The following is a 21717-nucleotide window of genomic DNA, read 5'->3' as shown; positions in this document are numbered from 1 at the left end:
GTTTTCAGTCTGAGTACTGAGTTTCAGTATCTGAGTACTGTTTTCAGATGTGCCTTCCCTCAGATGAGCCAGTAAATCCATAGTGGGGTGCATCTTAATAGCAAATTTGTAGGACACCAGCAAATTCTTCATCGTTCTGGTTTTTAATCTCATAGTTTTGGTTTCTATCTTTGTACAGCTGCTAAACATAGCAGCACCTGCACTTTATTGCTGTCATACAGATGCATGTTCTCCTTTGAAGTCAATAGGTTGTCAGCGGATGAGGTATAGGTGGCATAGGCATTTTACAGAGTTGCTTTTCACAGTGGACACCTGCATTCGCAAGTCTAGCTGTAAGACTGACTGGAGTATTTGCGGAATACAAATATCAAAAGTGCTATGAAAGCTGCAGAAAACCTTGTGACTAGCGTTGTCATGTTTAGTACATTTACTCAATTCAATAAAGCCTGCCACCGATCTAATATTATGCTACATTGTGGCTTCTGGTCACATTAGGGCCTCTGGAGTCATTAGCTGAACCAAAATGGGTCCTGTGAACTAATTTTTCTTGCACCCTTTTGATATGCAAAAGTTCAGTTTAATCCATCTGTTTATCCTGCTGCAAGTTATTTCTAGAATTAATACACTTGACATAATAATTTACCATCAATTTACTTTTTCTCTCCATTTCTTTTGAAGGGAAGTCGCGGGAACATACATCAGTCCTCATCAAGAGATCAGCAGTGGAAAGTTGATGCTTTTCACAACTGAAATACTCTTGAAGTAGTAATTTCTGGTTATGCTGAAAATATGGCAGCCAATTTGGAATTATTGAGCTTCTCACAAAGGCAAATAAAATAACCAATGAAATAATCAGCTTTTCACCATCAGATTCAGGAAGACACCATCCAGCCTGTTTGTGTCAGTATCTAATGATTTGCGGTTGTTATTACTCTTCCTGAACAATTCTTTCTCCAAACGAATTCTAAAGAAAATCTGCTGATTACTAAAATTAGTATAAATGGTCTTTCTACTGTATGATTCATTGTTTTGGGCAAGACCCTAGCAACAAGACATCATGCAAGATAATCTGTAATAAATTTCAGAGAAACTTTTACCAGAATGGTTAGGATATAGGACTTGGCAGGTACAAGAAGTTTTTTTTGTGTAATCAGGTAAGAAGTTTTAAGATGATCTTGATAAACAGGTGGAAGAAGAAACAACACAAGGATATGTTGATGAAACCATTTGCATCAGCTATACTGCCTGGCATAATAGAACATCAAAGTTTGCCATGGGTGTGCTATTAAAGGAATTCTGTAATTTGGAAATATAAAGAATAGAAAAACAGCTTGTAGAGAGTAAATAAATGCTGGAATGATTAAGTTGAATTGAAAGAACTGTGTCTGGGCTAGAAATACCTTGTAAACAGATCATATAATTGATAAGTGAAAGCATTTTATTTACACGACCAAGATAATAGGGTGTTAATGGTTTCAAGTTGCAAGTGTTAACTCAACTGAAATTGCTGCTGATGAACCTTGCCCTCAATATCAGTAAAAATCAAGGAATTAATTGTCAACTTCAATTAGGGGAAGTCGAGAGAACACACATCAATCCTCATCGAGAGATCAGCAGTGGAAAGGGTGAGCAGTTTCAAGTTTCTGGGTGTCAGCCTATCTGAAGATCTATCTTGGGCCCTACAATAATGATGCAATTGCAAACAAGGCACACCAAGAACTATATCATTTGGAGTTTGAGGAGCCTTGGTGTGTCAGCAAAGACTCTTGTATATGTTTACAGACAGAGAGCACTCAAACTGGTTGCATCACCATCTGGTATGGCAGGGACGCTGCATAGCATCGAAAAAGGCTACAGAAGGCTGCAAACTCAGCCAGCTCTCTTGTGGGCACTAACTTCCCCAGCTTCAAGTACACCTTCAAAAGGTGATGCCTCAAAAAGGCAGCATCTGTCATTCACGAACCCCCCTCACCCAGGAATATACCCTTTTCTCATTGCTGGCATCGTGGAAGCAGTACAGGTTCTTTATGATGCACAATTAACATTTTAGGAACGGCTTCTTCCCTTCTGTCATCAGATTTCTGACTGGGCAATGAGCCAACTCATGAACACCCCCTCACTGTTTCGCTCTCTTTCCATCTTTTTTAAGTATTTTTAAAGCCGCCTTGATATAAGTGTCTCAGAAAATTTAACAAAAGATTGCCAGTAGGTGAAAGAATTTTGTAATTAAATTAAGACTGAAGATTTCAGAAGCCGTTTGAAATCAATTTTGGAAGAGGGCAAGGTAGAGAATGGACTTGGTATACCTAGTGTGTAAGGGAATTTAAAGGAATATGAAGCAATTTTTTTCTATACTTAATGAAAATTTTCATGTTATTTTGAATACTATTGATATTTTCATTTTTTATTTCAGCTGTATGTATCTTCAGAGAGTCGTTTCAACACATTGGCAGAGCTTGTTCACCACCACTCAACAGTTGCTGATGGACTGATCACCACCCTGCACTACCCCGCTCCAAAACGTAACAAGCCTACCATCTATGGAGTCTCGCCTAATTATGACAAGTGGGAAATTGAACGAACAGACATTACAATGAAACACAAATTAGGTGGTGGACAATATGGGGAAGTATATGAGGGTGTGTGGAAGAAATACAATCTCACTGTGGCAGTAAAGACACTAAAGGTATGATAGTTATTTTTTCATGACCCATTCTCAGAGGTGGGTGGAATCTTTGCTGGGCAGGCTTGAAGTTTCTTGTGATGAATTTCCAGTTTGCATAGTTAAGATTCGTGCAAGTTCTTAGAGTATCAAAATTATGGGTTGTTGACCCTGGTTTGTTCATGCTCCCGTATCAGAAGATTATTGAGCACATTCACGCTAAAGCAGAGTTTAAAAAGCTGTTCTTAAAATTAAAGCCCCACTTGTTCACACATCCTAGAATATTCATTTCATCCCCTTAAAGGTGCCAGGTGATTTTTGAGTTTAGTCCTTTTTAGGAATTGGGATTGTTCCAGGTTGTTATCAGCTCTTAATCAGTAATGCAGTTAATGAGCCAGATGTGTTTGTATTTATTTATTACTTGTGAGTCTTCAGACTAAGTTAACTCAATATTAGAATATATATGGATGCCCTGTTATCTCTAGGCTACTTTCAACTGAGGCTTCAGTGCACAATCCGTGCCTATGTTTATGGGTACATTTGAGTACTGCTGCCTTTGACAGGAGATGGTAAATTGGAGCCTTGTCTAAGGTGGATGCAAAACATCTCTTGGAGAGTTGGAGAATTGTCTGGTCTTAAGACCATGAGACATAAGAGCTGAATTAGACCTTTCCACCGTTCGATCATGACTGATTTATTTTCCCTTTCAATTTCATTCTCCTGCCTTCTCCCAGTAACCCTTGCTAATCCATAATTTATCAACCTCCACTTTAAATATACACAATTACTTAACTTCCTCAGCTGTCTGGGGCAATGAATTCGGCAGATTCGCCATCCTCTTACCAAATAAGTTCTTCCTCATCTCTGTTCGAAAGGGGTCCCCTTCGCAACCATGAAAAGGACCATTCAGTCACAGTCACATTACTCTGAGAGCTATGTGCACTTTGTTTACTACTTTGAATACAATTCATACATGATTGCTTGTGAAGTGTCTTGCAGTAACTAAATTAATAGAGCAAGAGATGCTCAATTCAATATAATCCACATTATGTCCATTTATGTAGAATATTTTTCTTTCTGTGAAGTTAGTTCTGAATTAGATTATGTTTAATTCAAGGCAGAACTGTCCATGCACATGAAAAGAATTAAGTAGTAACTGTAATATTAGGTTATTATTGCCATATGTACTAGACAGCAGTGACAAACTTAGTTTTTTAAGCCATTGATACAGGTTATTCCAAAACATTAAGTACTTTAAAGTAGTACAATGGGAAAGCAGTAACAGAACGTACTGTTATATGCACCGCAGGTAGACAGTAAGATAGAGGTAGTTTGAGAGAGGTGATTGTAGTGATTTGTGACTAACTCACAAGGAGATAAAAGTTCAGTGAACAATTGTGACCAAACACGAGAAAATACAGAATATTTTGTGCTTGCTGAAGTGGTGTTTCCATATAGCTTATATTAGTAAAGTAAATCAAGTTGAAATAACACCGTGCAATTTATAGCATATGGGATCTTTAACAGCAAAATATTCCAGAGCATAAGAAGTACAGTACTGTACAATGGTGTTATATTCATGCACACACACATCCTATTAAAGTATTCAACCTCTCCTCTTCCCCACCGCCCCCCCCCCCCCCACCCCTTGGAAGTTTTCATGTTTTATTGTTTGACAACCTTCAATCAAAGTGGATTTAATTTGGCTTTTCTGACACAGACTCTTTCATGTCAAAGTGAAAACAGATCTCTACAATGTGATCTAAATCAATTACAAATATAAAGCATAAAATAATTGATTGCATAAGTATTCACCCCCTTTAATATGACATACCAAATCATCACTAGTGCAGCCAATTGGTTTTAGAAGTCATATAATTAGTTAATTGGAGATAACCTGTGTGCAGTCAAGGTGTTTCAATTGACTGTAGTAGAAACACACCTGTATCTGGAAGGTCCAGCTGCTGGTGAGTCAGTATCCTGGCAAAAACTACACCATGAAGACAAAGGAACACTCCAGGCAACTCTGCACAAAGATTATTGAAAAGCTCAAGTCAGGAGATGGAAATTTTCTTGTAGCCAAGTCACTGAATATCCCTTGGAGTAGAGTTAAGTCAGTCATCAAGAAATGGAAAGAATATGGCACAGCTGTAAAACTGAATGACCATGCAACAAGGGGACAAGTGAGGGTGGCCACCAAGAGATCAATGACAACTCTGGAAGCTTCAGTGGCTGAGATGGGAGAGACTGAACATACAACAACTGTTGCCTGGGTGCTTCACAAGTCACAGCTTAATGGGAGAGGCAAAGAGAAAGTCACTGTTGAATAAAAAAAAACCTCATGAAATCACAGCTAGAGTTTGTCAGGAGGCATGTGGGAGACTAAATGACATGTCTGGTGTAATCCAAACATTGCACATCATCAAAAACACACCATCCCTACCGTGAAGCATGGTGGTGGCTACATCGTGCTGTGGGGATACTTCACTGCAGCAGGCCCTGGAAGGTTTGTGGAAGTAGAGTGAAATGAATGCAGCAAAATATCCTGGAGGAACACAGTCCACAAGAGAGCTGTGACTTGGGAGATTTGTTTTCCAGCAAGACAATTACCACACCCCCACCCAAAGCATAAAGCCAAAGCTACAGAGGACTGGCTTAAAAACAACAAAATTAATGTCCTGGAGTGGCCAAGTCAGTGTCCAGACCTCAATCCAATTGAGAATTTGTGGCTGGACTTGAAAAGTGCTGTTCACTCATGATCCCCATGGAATCTGACAGAGCTTGAGCAGTATAGTAAAGAAGAATGGGGTAAAAAATGCAGAGTCCAGATGTGCAAAGCTGATAGAGACCTATCCACACAGACTCTAGGCTGTAATTGCTGCCAAAGTTGCATCTACTAAATACTGAGTCGAAGAGGGTGAGTAATTATGGAATCAATTATTTTGAGCTTAAAAACTGTAATACATTTTAGACCAGTTTGTAGAAATTTGTTTTCACTTTGACATAAAGGAGTCTTTTTCAGTTGATCAGTGTCAAAAGAGCCAAATTAAATCCACCGTGGTTCAATGTTGTAAAACCTGAAAACTTCTGGGGGAGGTGGGGTGAATACTTTCTATAGGCCCTGTGTGTGTGTGTGTGTGTACCCTAGCTATATAAATGTGCCTAAGACTTTTTCACAGTACTGTATAACAAAAAAAAAGTGATTATTGTGTATTCAGCAAATAGTTATGCTTACTACAGAATTCTAAGCAAAAACAAAGCAGAATTTGTCGTGGCAAATGAAATGCTGTATTTCAACTAAATTCGATGCTAATTTGCATTGGTTGTTCACCTTTGAATCTGTTGATCTTTCCCATTAATTTAAATACTTACCCTTCAACAGTTCCACTGCTGGAATGTTGTTTACCATTATGACTGATTTAGTATGGTAGAATAAATTCAAAGTTTTGTTGAGTTGCTTGTAGAAGTTCTGTATAAAACTGATATGAAAATGTTCTGTCCTTACATCCAAAAAATTGGATTTCTTACAGTTCACCAGAATTGCCCTTTGTCTCCATATTTTAATGGATTTAGAATACATTACATTACATTTAGGCACTCTGAGATTCAGTATGGAGCTCCATCATCTTGTTCCTCCATGGATAGGAAGTAGTCCAGAAGTACAGGAGGGTGGGAGCTTTGGAGACAAGAAACGAGGGCATACATTGAAAAAGTCTGCCGTGGCAGGAGTGGAAAGGATATAAGAGTGGGAGAATGAGAGGTCGTACCAAGTATGGTACTTAAGATTGGCAAATGTTAGTGATTGGTCAATGAAAGAGAAAGGGCAAAAGAAGGTTTTAATAATTTGACTTTACGTCTTGTAGAATGATGAAAGGAAATTGACTAGGCTGATTAATCAACAAGATGGGACTTGGGGGTTATATCATAATTTCTTATTTGTTGGTGTTCTGATATCAGGGCATCCAGCAATCAACCTGAGTATACAATAAAGCATGAATTGATGAATAGAAGAATTCGAGAGAGAAGGTTTTTAATGCATCGATTAAGCTAATACTTCCACTTGGGAATGCTGTGACATATGTTTGAAATTATGTTAACTGGTGTACTTTTACAGATTCATTTGAGTGCAGGAGGCTTGAACGAGACTTCAGACTATGTTGTCCCAAAAAGTTCCAACTTCCTGCCTCCGTTATGTTGTGAATCCTGGCTTTACAATGTTTCTGTTAATTTCATTTTCAGTAATTCAATTGCTGTCCTAGCTGACCTTCTATTATCCATATTCATAAACCTAAGTTTATTTGAAAATACGTATCCAAATATACCAAGGTTTCCTTATCCATCATCCTTGTCCTCCTGCTCATTGGGTCTTAAAGCCTTATCTTCATCATCTTTCTCATTCTTCAGCTGTGCAATACTTGCAGAATCTGCAACTCCAAATCTACACACACACCTCTTTGTGAATCTGCATCCCAATTGCTAACCATGTTTTTTTTAAACTTGTAAGAAAATGAGAAGGAACCTGCTGAAGGGTCTCAGCCCGAAACGTCAACTGTATTCTTTAACATAGATGCTGCCTGGGCTGCTGAGTTCCTCCAGCATTGTGTGTGTGTGTGTGTTGCAAGAACTGTATATTAATGGCATTTTCCAACATTCTCAAAATCTAACTTTCTCATGAGAAATAAAGGACAAACAATTAATCACACCTCTGGATTTTGGGCAGTCTGTACTGACACAGCATTTGTTGATTGAGAGGGATAACAAGCCAGTGATTCTATCATTTGTACATACTGCTGTACAGTTAGGAGTGCTTTTGATGGTTTTGCAAGTTGTTCACCACTTGCCCACAGGAAATTGAATCTGAGTTGTATATGGTGACATATGTGTACTTTGATAATAAAATTTACTTTGAATTTTGAACAGGATGTTGGACAACAAATCAAAGTTATAAGTACTTAAATAAAAACATAATGAGAGGAAGGAGAACAGTTTTGCGCAAAATTTTTAACAAAGCAGTTTGATCAATGGCAAAGGCAGACGCAATCTCCATGGCTCTTCACACAGCTTTAGACCACCTAGAAAACGCAAACACCTACGTCAGGATACTGTTCATCGACTATAGCTCAGCATTTAATACCATCATTCTCACAATCCTGATTGAGAAGTTGCAGAACCTGGGCCTCTGTACCTCCCTCTGTAATTGCATCCTCGACTTCCTAACCAGAAGACCACGGTCTGTGCGGATTGGTGATAACATCTCCTCACTGGCGATCACCACTGACGCACCTCGGGTATACGTGTGACTGTGCGGCTAGGCATAGCTCAAGTATCATCTACGAATTTGCTGATGATACAACCATTGTTGATAGAATCTCAGGTGGTGACGAGAGATTGTACAGGAGTGAGATATGCCAACCAGTGGAATGGTGCCGCAGCAACAACCTGGCACTCAGCGTCAGTAAGACGAAAGAGCTGATTGTGAACTTCAGGAAGGGGTAAGACGAAGGAACAAATACCAATCCTCGTAGAGGGATCAGAAGTGGAGAGAGTGAGCAGTTTCAAGTTCCTGGGTGTCAAGATCTCTGAGGATCTAACCTGGTCCAAATATATTGATGTAGTCATAAAGAAGGCAAGACAGTGGCTATACTTTATTAGGAGTTTGAAGCGATTTGGCATGTCAACAAATACACTCAAAAACGTCTATAGTTGTACCATGGAGAGCATTCTGACAGGCTGCATCACTGTCTGGTATGGAGGGGGGCTACTGCACAGGACTGAAAGAAGCTGCAGAAGGTTGTAAATCTAGTCAGCTCCATCTTGGCCACTAGCCTACAAAGTACCCAGGACATCTTTAGGAAGCGGTGTCTCAGAAAGGCAGCATCCATTATTAAGGATCTCCAGCACCCAGGGCATGCCCTTTTCTCACTGTTACCATCAGGTAGGAGATACAGAAGCCTGAAGGCACACACTCAGCAATTCAGGAACAGCTTCTTCCCCTCTACCATCCATTTCCTAAATGGACTTTGAAACTTTGGACACTACCTCACCTTTTTTTAATATACAGTATTTCTGTTTTTGCACATTTTTAATAATCTATTCAATATATGTAATTGATTTACTTGTTATTGAACTGCTGCTGCTAAATTAACAAATTTCACGTCACAGGCCGGTATAATAATTCTGATTTGAAATACCATTTGGTAATGCTCACTTGTGCCATATAAAGTATACCATCTCTGCCATCTAGTGTTGTACTTGAGCATAACATGACATTGCTGCATTTGGTCAGAGCAACAACAGATAAGCACTAGGCAATAAACTCTTCCCAGATATGAGAGCTTTGAAGCTTAAACAACACCTTTAAGTGTGGAAAAGAACAGCTGCACTGTTTTTGATTTTTTTTCATGTAGCCTGAAGTTATTGGCTGGTGTGTAAGGGGCAATTCTGTTTTGAATTGACTAGCATTGCTTGCCAACTCTTCCTATACTATACTGACAACTGCATTGGTGCTGCTTCCTGTACCCATGCAGAGCTTGTCAATTTCATCCACTCTGCCACCAACTTCCAACTTGCCCTCAAATTTACTTGGTCTATTTGTGACACTTCTCTTCCCTTTCTCCCCCTCCCCCTCCGCCTCCGGAAACAGTCTATCTCCAGATAACTTTTCTTTAGCCCACTGACTCACTCAGCTATCCGGACTATATCTTTTCCCACCCCGTCACTTATAAAAATGCTATTCCCTTTTCACAGTTCCTCCGTCTCAGCCATATCTGTTCTCAGGATGAGGCTTTTCATTCCAGAGCAACTGAGATGTCATCCTCTCCTCCACCATCAATGAATCACCTGAATCTCATTTATTTTGTACACATCTGTACTCACCCCACATCCTCCCCCTCCCCCTCCCACCACACCAGCAATAGGGTTCATAACTTCCGTAACTTCTACCATCTTCGACAGGTTCCCACCACCAAGCATGTCTTTCCCTCCCCCCACTTTCCACCGAAAGTGCTCCCTACGCAACTCCTTTGTCCCCCTCGTCCCACCCCACTGATCTCCCTCCTGGCACTTATCCTTGCCAGCAGAGCAAGTACCATACCTGCCCCTACACCTCTGCCTCTATCATTCAGGGCTCCAAACAGTCCTTCCAAGTGGGGTGACACTTCACCTGTGAGTCTGTTGGTGTCGCCAAATGTACTCTGTGCTCCTGGTGTCACCTCTTGTATATTGGTGAGACCCAACGTAGACTGAGGGACCACTTCGTTGAGCACCTTTGCTCCATCCGCCGCAAAAAGTGGGATTTCCCACCAGCCACCCATTTCTATTCTTCTTCCCATTCCCATTCCAACATGTCAATCTACTGTCTACTATCAGGATGAGACCACACTCAAGTTGGAGGAGCAACATCTTGTATTCCGTCTGGGTAGCCTCCAACCTGATGGTATGAATGTTGATTTTTTTTTAATTTACGGTAATTCCCGTCACCCTCCCACCATTCTCCATTTGTATTTCCCTCTCATGCCTTCTCATCTTGCCTGCCCATCACCTCCCTCTGGTGCTACTTACACTTACCTTTCTTCCATGGTCTTCTGTCCTCTCCAATCAGATTCTCTCTTCTCTGGCCTTTTATCTCTTTCACCAATCAACTTCCCAGCTCTCTCCTTCACCTATCACCTGCCACCTTGTACTTCTCCCTCCCTGCCCCCAGCTTCTTATTCTGACTTCTCCCATTCCTTTCCAGTGCTTATGAAAGGTCTCAGCCCGAAACATCGACTATTTACTCTTTTCTAAAGATGCTGCCTGGCCTGCTGAGTTCCTCCAGGTTTGGTGGGGCAGTGGTTTGATGTCTCATCAGAAAGAAGACTGCAGCATTTCCAGTTTTGCACTGTCAGCAGAGTTTTGACTCTTAAGTGCTACTTGAACCCACAACTTCTGACTCGGGCCAGAATGCTGTCTGTCTTTTTAGATGCAGATACGTCAAGCCTTGCATTACAGGGGGGTTGTATCCCGAAAAAATAGTCTGTATGTGATTTCTGATAACATGACACAGGATTATCTGCGCATGCATTAACAAACATCATTTGGGAAGAAATGTTTTTATTTACAACATAAATTCTGTGAGAGCAAGTTTCATATCATATTTCAAATATTTGGTTAGTAATTTGTAAATTCTGTAAGTGTGACTTTCTGTAACCCTAATGGCCTTATTTAAGAGCACATCTATAGAGGGATCCCCAAAGTGCTATTAAGCATTGAGCGAGTATTCCTACCTTAATAGTGCTGGCAATATCCTGGGCCTGAATGCGAGGAAGTACCCAAAGTTTCACTGGTTTAAGTGCCAGGACAAATTGGAAAAGTTGGGTACGGACCAAATCAAGGCAGCATGCCCAGATCAGAGAGTGAGAAACTACCAGAGGTTTGGCAGATTTAAGTGCCAGGCCAGATTGAAAAGGTCAGGGTATCGGGGGCAGCGGTTAGGGAAAAGCCACTTTAGCTCACAGCTCCACAAAGTTTACTTGTTTCTGCGCTGAATTGAGGGCCGTGACCTGTCACAAATATGCTGCAGTGATGACCAGCTTCATAGCTGTGGGCTCACTTTCATGAATTTCAGTTCTGAATATTATTTGCTTTCTTTTATTGTTCACACAATTTTTCTTGTACATTAGATTTTTGGTCTTTTTAATGGGTTCTATTGAGTTTCTTTGTTTTGTGGCTGCCTGTAAGGAGATGAATGTCAAGGTTTTAGATAGTATACACTGATAATGTACTTTGAACTTTGTTAAAGTAGTAAAGCTGTCTTGTTTGGCTGTATTCAAGAATGTTCGTATACGGTTAAATGACAATTAAACTTGAACTGTTGCCATATAATTTGCTTTCTGTGGGATTTTATCTGGATTAATTGCCTTCTTGTGGGATATCCTTAGGATTTAAAAGTTCTGTTCCAATGTTCATTTAGTCCTTTTCAATTCTGATACTTTTGTATCATAATAACTTTGGAAAAAGAAAAGAGAGCATTTATCAAATCCTTGATATTAACCAAAAAGGGGAAAATACCTGGAATGAAAACAAAATTTTAGAAATTCTGATGAGAGATCCTTGAACTGAAACATTAACTCTGTTTCTCTTTCGGACACTGCTGAGCATTTTCTGTTTGTATTGCATTTGCCAGCATCTGGAGTTCTCTTTTCCTTTCAGAAAATGTTGTTGATGCTCAGTGAGTCAGGGAACGGCTGTGGAAAACTAGAATCAATCATATCGTAGCATTGATGGTATATTTATACAACTGCAGGGCTGCAGGTCTCTGACCTAACCATTCTTGTACGCAAACATTAAAAACTCGGTTAATGATTCATTTCACAGATCCACAATAAGGTGTATCTTTTGCGTGTCAGCCCGTTTAAGTGCATGTAAACATTTAAAATGACTGAAAAGGTATTTGATGTTTGTATTATAATGTATGGTAATATGCAACAAGTGTTACCTCCACCACTAACACAAAAGCTGAACGGTACTGAAATATTGTAATTTATATTCTGTTTTCGCTCATTCTGTTGCCCCTTGCACAATTTTTGTGCGTGAGGGGAAGGGGGATTTGATGTTTGATGTTTTTCTTTGAACAAGTTGGCTCCATAGTAGTTCTTTGTTTTGAGATTGTGGGGAAGACTAATTTCAGGATTGTATACTGTAAGTACACTTTAAAAATAAATGTATTTTGAAAGAAATCCATGCAGGTGGAAGTTTTAGGCTGCTCCCTTAGAACACTGGAGTAAACAGGTTCTCTGATGTTGTGTTCAGTCTTAAAATTTTTCACAAGAATTATTTTAATTGTATTACAATATTTGAAGCCTATTTGCTGAGACTGTAAAACCACTGGTATGTTGATCAATTAAGTTGTTCCAAACAAGTTACTCTGAATTCCTGTTGGAACAAAAGATAATTAGAGACTTGCCTGAATTTCCGAACTCAAGTCGCTGAGCTGCAAGGCAGCGGCTGCAGCCATTCTGCTAGTATGTGTTATGTTTCAGTTTAATGGGAAGTGACTCTGTAAGGGGAAATGTATTTTACATTTTGAAGCAGAAATTGTTTCAGGGTGATGAGAGAAGAACTAGAAAATTAGTTTGGAATTCTCTTGGGAAGACCTGAAATATCCTGTGGCATGCAAAATTTGGGCACCCCTGGTCAAAATTTCTGTTACTGTGAATAGCTAAGCGAGTAAAAGATGACCTGATTTCCAAAAGGCATAAAGTTAAAGATGACACATTTTTTTTAATATTTTAAGCAAGATCACTTTTTTTATTTCCATCTTTTAGTTTCAAAATAACAAAAAAGGAAGAAGACCCGAATCAAAAGTTTGGGCACCCTGCATGGTCAATACTTAGTAACACCTCCTTTGGCAAGTATCACAGCTTGTAAACACTTTCTGTAGCCAGCTAAGAGTCTTTCAATTCTTGTTTGGGGGATTTTTGCCCATTCTTCCTTGCAAAAGGCTTCTAGCTCTGTGAGATTCTTGGGCCGTCTAGCATGCACTGCTCTTTTGAGGTCTATCCACAGATTTTCAATTATGTTTAGGTCAGGGGACTTTGAGGGCCATGGCAAAACCTTCAGCTTGCGCCTGTTGAGGTAGTCCATTGTGGATCTTGAGGTGTTTAGGATCATTATCCTGTTGTAGAAGCCATCCTCTTTTCATCCTCGACTTTTTTACAGACGGTGTGATGTTTGCTTCCAGAATTTGCTGGTAATTAATTGAATTAATTCTTCCCTCTACCAGTGAAATGTTCCCCGTGCCACTGGCTGCAACACAAGCCCAAAGCATGATCGATCCACCCCCGTGCTTATCAGTTGGAGAGGTGTTCTTTTCATGAAATTCTGCACCATTTTTTCTCCAAACATACCTTTGCTCATTGCAGCCAAAAAGTTCTATTTTAACTTCATCAGTCCACAGGATTTGTTTCCAAAAAGCATCAGGCTTGTTTAGATGTTCTTTGCAAACTTCTGATGCAGAAGTTTGTGGTGAGTACACAGGAAAGGTTTTCTTCTGATGACTAGCCATGAAGGTCATATTTGTGCAGGTGTCGCTGCACGGTAGAACAGTGCACCACCATTCCAGAGTCTGCTAAAACTTCCTGAAGGTCTTTTGCAGTCAAACAGGGGTTGTGATTTGCCTTTCTAGCAATCCCACGAGCAGTTCTCTTGGAAAGTTTTCTTGGTCTTCCAGACTTCAACTTGACCTCCACCGTTCCTGTTAACTGTCATTTCTTAATTACATTAAACGGCTACCTAAAAACGCTTTGCTATCTTATAGCCTTCTCCTGCTTTGTGAGCATCATTTATTTAAATTTTCAGAGTTCTAAGCAGCTGCTTAGAGGAGCCCATGGCTGCTGATTGTTGGGACAAGGTTTGAGGAGTCAGGGTATTTATAAAGCTATGAAATTTGCATCACCTGGCCTTTCCTAACGATCACTGTGAACAAGCCATAGCGCGAACAAGCTAATTAAGGTCTGAGACCTTGGTAAAAGTTATCTGAGAACTCGAATCTCTTGGGGTGCCCAAACTTTTGCATGGTGCTCCTTTTTTTCCCACTATAAATTGTACAAAGCAAAAATAATACACTAATGGCGCTTAAAATGTTGAAAAGAATGTTTCATCTTTAACTTTATGACTTTTTGACCAGGGGTTCCCAAACTTTTGCATGCCACTGTAAGTGTTAGGAGATGGGCACGCGAATGTGGTTCATTTGAAAAACTTCAAACATAAAAATGTATATGAACAGCAGTATTTTTTTCTGAAATGTATATATACTATTTTTTTTGGATTGGAACTCCCTTCACAGAAGAAACTGATTCAAAATGACAGCTCATTATTACCTTCTCAAGGGGAATTGGGTATGGGCAATAGATGCCGGAGGTGCTCAGCATCCAGAACAAAATTAATTCCATTTTTTAAAAAAAAGAGATTTGAAACAACTTGAGGATGGGTTTGCTTCAGCTCATGGATAAACATGTGTCAATTCCTTTTATAAAAGCACGTTGTTTTCCTTAAGTTTCATAGATAGGTACTTTAATGTCAGAGAAATGTATACAGTATACATCCTGAATTTTTTTCTTCACAGATATCCTCAAAAACAGAGGAGTGCCCCAAAGAATGACAGTTAAAATGTTAGAACCCTAAAATCCCCCCCCCTCAGCTCCCCCCTCCCATGCACAAACAGCAGCAAGGCAACAAACACCCTCCTACCCCTACTAGCATCAGCACCCTCCACCGAGCACTCAGCATGCAGCAAGCATCAATAAAGACACAGACTTGCAGTACCCCAAAAAGTACTCATTCACCCGGTATTCGACAGGCTCTCTCTCCCTATTAAAGGAAAAAGATGTGTCCCTGTTTCACAGCAAGAGGGGAGACATAACAAACAACTCGCTGATTTACCATGTTAAAAGTCTGTTGCATTGCTTTTTCCGAGCTCTGTGCCCAGAGAGTCGGCACCAAAAAGGCACAGCTCTCCAGACGCACAACCCCCGGCAGCTAACCTGCTGCTCTGGACGTTACGTGTACTCCCACGACACTTTAGTCAGGGCCACCAGCCTAAAATCAGCACATCTGCAGAGCCATGAAATTCTGGAACCCTGAAGGCGCGCTAGTCTTCCAGGCTGCATCCTCGGGATATCAAAAAGTGGTCGGTCGTGAGGCCCTGAGAACGGGTCCCATTCCCACAGAGAACCAAAGTCAGAGTGTAATTCCAGGTCAGGGTCTTCAACAGAACCCCCCACACCCTGAAAAGGAACTAAAGATATATCAAAGATAGATATAGAGCTGTTTCCGAAGATGCAAGCAGAAGAGTCGCCATTTAACACCATCTTGACTTCACTCCACCTCCAGACTGTTGGCATTTGTAGTTCCAGCTATGTTTTCTTCAGTGAATGTATGTGCATTTGGAAAATATTAAGTTCTTGTGTCAATCCACACCAATTAAATCAACTGATGTTCCATCATAATGACTGCTCTGAGTTTATAAACTGTTATGCAAATATTCTACAATCTTGATGAATAAGAAAGAAATTGGAAATGAGAATAGCAAAGGACTGATGAACAATTAAGAGCTTTGAACCATCGCCACTTCCAATAACCATGAGTACATTAAGGTATATATTATGTGTGCTTGAGAGCCAAGTTTAAATTCTTATGGACAGTGATGCTGGAATGTTATTTTACACAGTAGCCCAGTGATTGTTGTGGTACGCTATAAATTCAAGGTAATAAATTTCCTAAGTACATCAGTGCAGGTTGTGACACTGAGCTGAAAATAAATATGGTAGTGTTTGAACTAGCAGCAGAAATGACCATTAATAGTAACATATACTACCACTTCCACCTGGTCAGGCTTGGACACTAGTTTCAAGTTAACCCTGGGATGGACAATAATTGCTGAATTGAAAATGTTGTCATAATCCTGAGAACAAGTGAACATCAGTAAATTGAGAGAAGTAGTAGTGTTACTGCTCTTTTAAAATCTGACTTATTGCAACCTCAATGCTGTTGTTAATGTCTCTTAAATTTCAATGTAATCATGTGTATTTTACCTTTTTTTAAAAAAAAAGTCTTATTGCATATTTACTCCAATGAACAAGTCAGAAGGGAAAGAAAATGTTTTCTGCAAGGAAGGGGTGAATGTTTATGAACTCCAGGTGATGTTTTCAAGAATCTCAGTGATGCCATACTCTCTCCTCAGTAGCCAATGAACTTTGACGGAGGGTTGCTTCAGTGCCTGTGTTTCCTTGTGTTAGTGCACCCTTAACTCAACTGTAATTCATACTTAATACAGATCTGTTCTCTTTCCCCAGGAAGATACTATGGAAGTGGAAGAGTTCTTGAAAGAGGCTGCAGTTATGAAGGAAATTAAGCATCCCAACCTGGTACAGCTGCTAGGTAAGTTTGTACGGTTGAATTAATTATGCTTTTCAGGAAGAAAATTCACCTTGTTGACTTTAATGTCCATTCACAAAATAGTTAAAATCAAGAAGGAAAAGCAACAGGGTTATCAATAAAAATGGAGATTAAGTTACAGCAACATTAATTTTACATTGTTCCTCTGGAAGGTGCAATAGAATTTGAAAGGGAATTAAGTTAGTGGAGCACTTGGAAACATTCAAAGTACTCAGGTTCACTTGTTTTCTGAAAAGAAAGTCATGTTTGACTAATTGGAGCTTGAAGAAGTACCATGCGTTGTGGATAAAAGGGAAACAATATATTGCTATCCACCATTTGCATTTGATAAGCTATTTCCACAAATTATTGTTGAAAATAAAAGCTCCTGGTATACAATATAAGATGTTGGGAAGGATAGATTATTTTCTGGTTAACAAACATAAATTTGGTTGTCAAAATGTAAAGGCTAGTGTGCTACTGGACAAGAGAAAACTTGCAGATACTGGAAATCCGAACAACACACACACACAGGCCAGGCTGCTGAGTTCCTCCAGCATTTTGTGTGTGCTACTGGACCAGTGTTTGGGGCTCAAGTTTTACCATTTTTGTATGAAACCTGGATGAAGGAGCCAAATGCATTGTCCCTGAAGGTAGCTGTTGAGTTACTATCCAATCGGCTGTGATCTTATTAAATAGCTAAGCAGGCACAGGAATGCTAAATAGTCTAAGCCAGATTCTAGTTCAAGTTTATGCTTAATTACCAATGCAGTTAGAGGCATCTAGTGGAGAAATTGTGAAGAAATTAAATATGCTGATTTTTTCTTTGTAGAATATTTGAAGGCTTGGAAGCTTGATCTAAGGTTAACAGTGCAAAAAGAGAAACAAGAAATATTTGCAACATCTGTGTTTTCAATTAAAATGATCTGTTGAAAGTACTCAGCAGGGCAGGGGAGAGAAGTAATAAAGATTTCAAGCTGGTGACCTTTCATCAGAACATGGTACTTTTAAGGTTTCAATAGAGTTGGGTAACATTGAGCAATCATATTGATGGGTCAACTTATATCTTCCTGTCTTCTGTTTTTAAATACTCAAGTCAAAAATGTAACAAACCCACAACAGGATTTTTTTTTTGTGAACTAAGTTTTTGTTCCAAAAATGGTTGTGGACTTCTGTTCTAAGTCACGGCAAGAACCCATTTGGGGATTTGGAAGGACAAACAATCTGGAATAGCTCAGCCAAAATCATCACAATACTGCAATTTCTTTCACACTCTGAAGTGTTGAATGCCATTTTGTTATGAAGTTGGGAACATCAATTCTATTCCACAAAATAATTAAATGTTTCAGTGTAGGTTTTTGGATTGAATTCGGCTACGAGGGCTTGTAATATTCGAACATCTTGGAGACTATTAGTCCGAGATAAATTGTTCCTTTTTGCCCCAAAAGGTGTATGTACTCGGGAGCCTCCATTTTACATCATCACAGAATTCATGACTCATGGAAACCTCCTTGATTACCTTCGGGATTGTAACAAAGAGGAAGTGAATGCTGTTGTGCTGCTATATATGGCAACTCAGATATCCTCTGCAATGGAGTACTTAGAGAAGAAGAATTTCATTCACAGGTATGTTATCCTCACAATGTAGAAATTTGTTCAATATTTTAAATTTCTATATATTTGGTGATTTACTGCAACAAGCTTTCACACTTAATTTTAAACATCTATTTGCAGAATAGATTGCAGCATTGATAATGTGCCTTGAACAGGAACCAGTTTGATAGTGCAGTTGGTTTTGACCGCACTCTGTCACTGAGTTGGAGACGGTGGGGTGTATGACGGGAATTGTTAATTCTGTTTGGCATAAAATCTAAGTTGTGTGAGTATCTGAAATAAAACAGAAGATTCTCTCTATGGAGAGAGAAAGAATTAAACTTTCAGTTCCAAGGTATACTGCTGCTTTCTGACCTGCTGCATTTTTCCAGCATTTTATGTTTTCATTTAATTAGTGCATATGAGCTGCAGGAAAAAAATCATTCAATTGAGGCACATTCCCCTGAGAAACAAAAGAAAAACAAACACATTAAGGACCCCTAGGAATGCCAAACACTGAAGGTAAAAATAAAAAATAGGTGCTTGTAACAAGCATCAGGCTGTAAATGTCTTTGGGAGAAAGTATTTAAATAGTAAGAGTAGCACATGGAATGATAGGGCCCATTAAAGACTGAAAATAGGAACTTGCACAAAGATGCTGAGGGCATTGTAAATGTGTAATATAATTGTTCTCCTTGAGAACTCTGTAAACTGAATTTTTGGTATATTGGAAATTAACAATTTCCTACAGAATTGTGTGAAATTGTTAGCCTCCACAACTCTTCGGAACCAGTTTACAAAGAGCAGATTGTGGAGGGTCAGTGGAGCTCAGTAGAAGGGAGGAGTTGTTACCAGCAACTGAACAATATTGAGCATTTTAACGCAGTGTGAATAGAGTGATGGGGAACTGATCTGCTATTTGTTGGCAGTTTAACCAAAAAAGGTGTGTGGTAACGAATGGTGGCTTGGGGTTTTAAGAAGAGTTTGGCAGAGATACTGTTTTTTCACTGAAATCAAATTGGTGATCTCACCTTTGCTTCCTGGGAAAAAAAGGACTTGAGCAGTATGCTTGATTCTGGAAGAATTTACTTCATTTAGACTTCTGTAAGTCAGGTCCCCCATTATTGGGATTCCCCTGTACTTTGTTTGTCTTCACAAGGGAAGCAGGATCTTCAAACTGCATAGTGAAGGAGGAGATAGTTCTGATACCAGAGACGTTAAAATTTGATTCCATGGAGGGTTTGGAAAAATGGATAGAACTTCCAAGTAGTTAAGTCACTAGGGATGAGTGGTATGGACAAAGGATTTTGAAGGAGGTATGGGGAAAATTTCTGGTCACTGACCAGTAATCTATCAATGTTCTTTGGATGTGGGATTGCTTTCTTCAGAAAACAAGCTAAGGAAGATTTGGTAGAAATATATAAAATGCTGAGGGCTCTGAAGAACAGCTTGTGGAAAGAGGCTCAGGTTCCATTTCCTTCATGACAAACATACTCCAATAGGGGGGCCAAAATTGCACACAAAACAAATGGGCTCTCACCAAGGCTCTGTACAACAGTAGCAAGACATCTTTGCTCATACACAGAAATCCTGAAGAAATTAAGGTTGGTGTACCATGGGCCTTCCTAATTGCGTGCAGTGCTAGAGCATGTGATTTCAGCAACTGGTATGCAAGGGCACCCAGATCTTATCACATCTCCCAATCTATCACCATTTTGAAATTTGAGCTCAAGTGGACACCCTAATTTACCTATGCTTTATTAAGTATGCTATCCATTTACCTAGTCACCTAACTTGTCTAAATCGCATTTGAATCTCATTGAATCCTCCATCTTCCAATACCTCCTCCCTCCACAGGACTTGTTTCATCTGCAAACTTGGAAATGTTACATCTAATACACTGATCCAAATTATTAATAAATATTATGAATAGCTGAGGCCTGCCAAGTTTTTTCCCTACTGTTTCCTTTGTATCAGCCAATGTCAGTACATTACACCCAATCCTATGTGTTTTTATTTTGCACACTAACATCTTGTGTATGACATCTCAAAAGTTTTCTGAAAATCCAAGCACACAATCACCACAACTCTTTTATCTTATTACATCCTCAGTCCAATAGATCATGATTACTCTTTAATAAATTCGTGCTGAGATTTGTTAATGATTTTTTGTGCACGTAAACATTTTGTTCATAAAATGACTTGTGTTTTATTATATATTTGTTACATTTATGATGTCTGGAGTTTGATTTCTTTCATACAGTTTTATTCAATTTCTGTAACGGATATGGAATTATCATTTTAAAGGTGCTTGACTCTCAGTCCTTGGTCTGAACGCATTCATTAACACATTCTCATTCCATTCTTCATAGATAATTTTCACTATTTGAACTTTACTTCGCTTTCAATTCCAATTGTTTCTTAAGTTCCTTACAACTTTATGATTGAATTGTTTTCAGAATCAGGTTTAATGTCACTGGCATATGTCATGAAATTTGTTATTTTGCAGCAGCAGTGCATTGTAATATATAATATCAAAAGTATAAATTACAATGAAAATATACATATATGCAAAAAGAGAGCAAATATAAAAGGAAAAATAGAGGTAGTGTGCATGAGTTCATTGTGGATTCAGAAATCTGATGGCAGAGGGGAATAAGTTGTTCCTAAAACATTTAGTATGTGTCTTCAGGTTCCTGTACCAGCACCTTGCTGGTAAGAGAGAGAAGAGGGCATGTGCTAGGTGATGGGTTTCCGTAATGGAGGCATTGCTTTTTGAAGGTGTTCTAAGTGCTGGGAAGGCTAGTGCAATAGTGCTTGCTGAGTTTACAACTTCCTGCAGCTTTTTATGATCCTGTGCAGTGGCCCCTCTGTACCAGACAATGATGTAACCAGTTAGAATGTTCTCCATGATACATCTGTAGAAATTTGCAAGAGTCTTTGGTGGTAATACCAAATCTCCTCAAGCTCCTCATGAAACATAGCAGCTGGTGTGACTTTGTAATTGCATTACTATGTTGGGCCCAGGATAGCTCTTCAGAGATGTTGATATCCAGTAACTTGAAACTGCTCAGTCTTTCCACTGCTGATTCCGCGAAGAGGATTGACTGGTGTGTGTTCCTTTGTCTTCCTCTTCCTGAAGTCCACAATCACTTCCTTGGTCTTACTGATGTTGAGTGCAAGGCTGTTGCAGTGACACCATTCAACCAGCTGATCTATCTCACTCCTATATGCTTCCTTGTCACCATCTGTGTTGTTGGTAAATTTATCAATGGCATTTGAGCTGTGCCTAGCTACACCCTCGTGGGTGCAGAGAGAGTAGAGCAGTGATCTAAACGTGCATCTTTGGGGTGCACCAGTGTTGATTGTCAGGAGGAAATTTTTTCCAATCCACACTGACAGTGGTCTCCTGATAAGGGAGTGAAGGATCCAATTCCAGAAGGAGGTACAGAGGCTCAGGTTTTGAAGCTTCTTGATTAGAACTGAAGGTGTGACTGTATTGAACACTGAGCTGTAATCAGAAGCCTGATGTAGGTGTTGCTGGTGTC

At 39.5% G+C, this 21717-nt stretch overlaps 1 protein-coding gene across 2 annotated transcripts in view; it reads left to right on the top strand.

Moving 5' to 3' along the window:
* Positions 1-21717, top strand: part of abl1 (c-abl oncogene 1, non-receptor tyrosine kinase) — a 169177-nt gene that overhangs the window by 130949 nt on the left and 16511 nt on the right. For both annotated transcript variants that reach the window (XM_073052398.1, XM_073052399.1), the window contains exons 4-6: positions 2414-2686; positions 16495-16579; positions 18025-18202. In XM_073052398.1, coding sequence (XP_072908499.1) covers positions 2414-2686; positions 16495-16579; positions 18025-18202 — 536 coding nt within the window. The remainder of the gene's footprint in view (positions 1-2413; positions 2687-16494; positions 16580-18024; positions 18203-21717) is intronic.

The sequence above is a fragment of the Hemitrygon akajei genome, chromosome 7 (genome assembly GCF_048418815.1).
Source record: "Hemitrygon akajei chromosome 7, sHemAka1.3, whole genome shotgun sequence".
NCBI classification, from domain to species: Eukaryota; Metazoa; Chordata; class Chondrichthyes; order Myliobatiformes; family Dasyatidae; genus Hemitrygon; species Hemitrygon akajei.
This window is presented reverse-complemented; position numbering and strand designations above follow the sequence as displayed.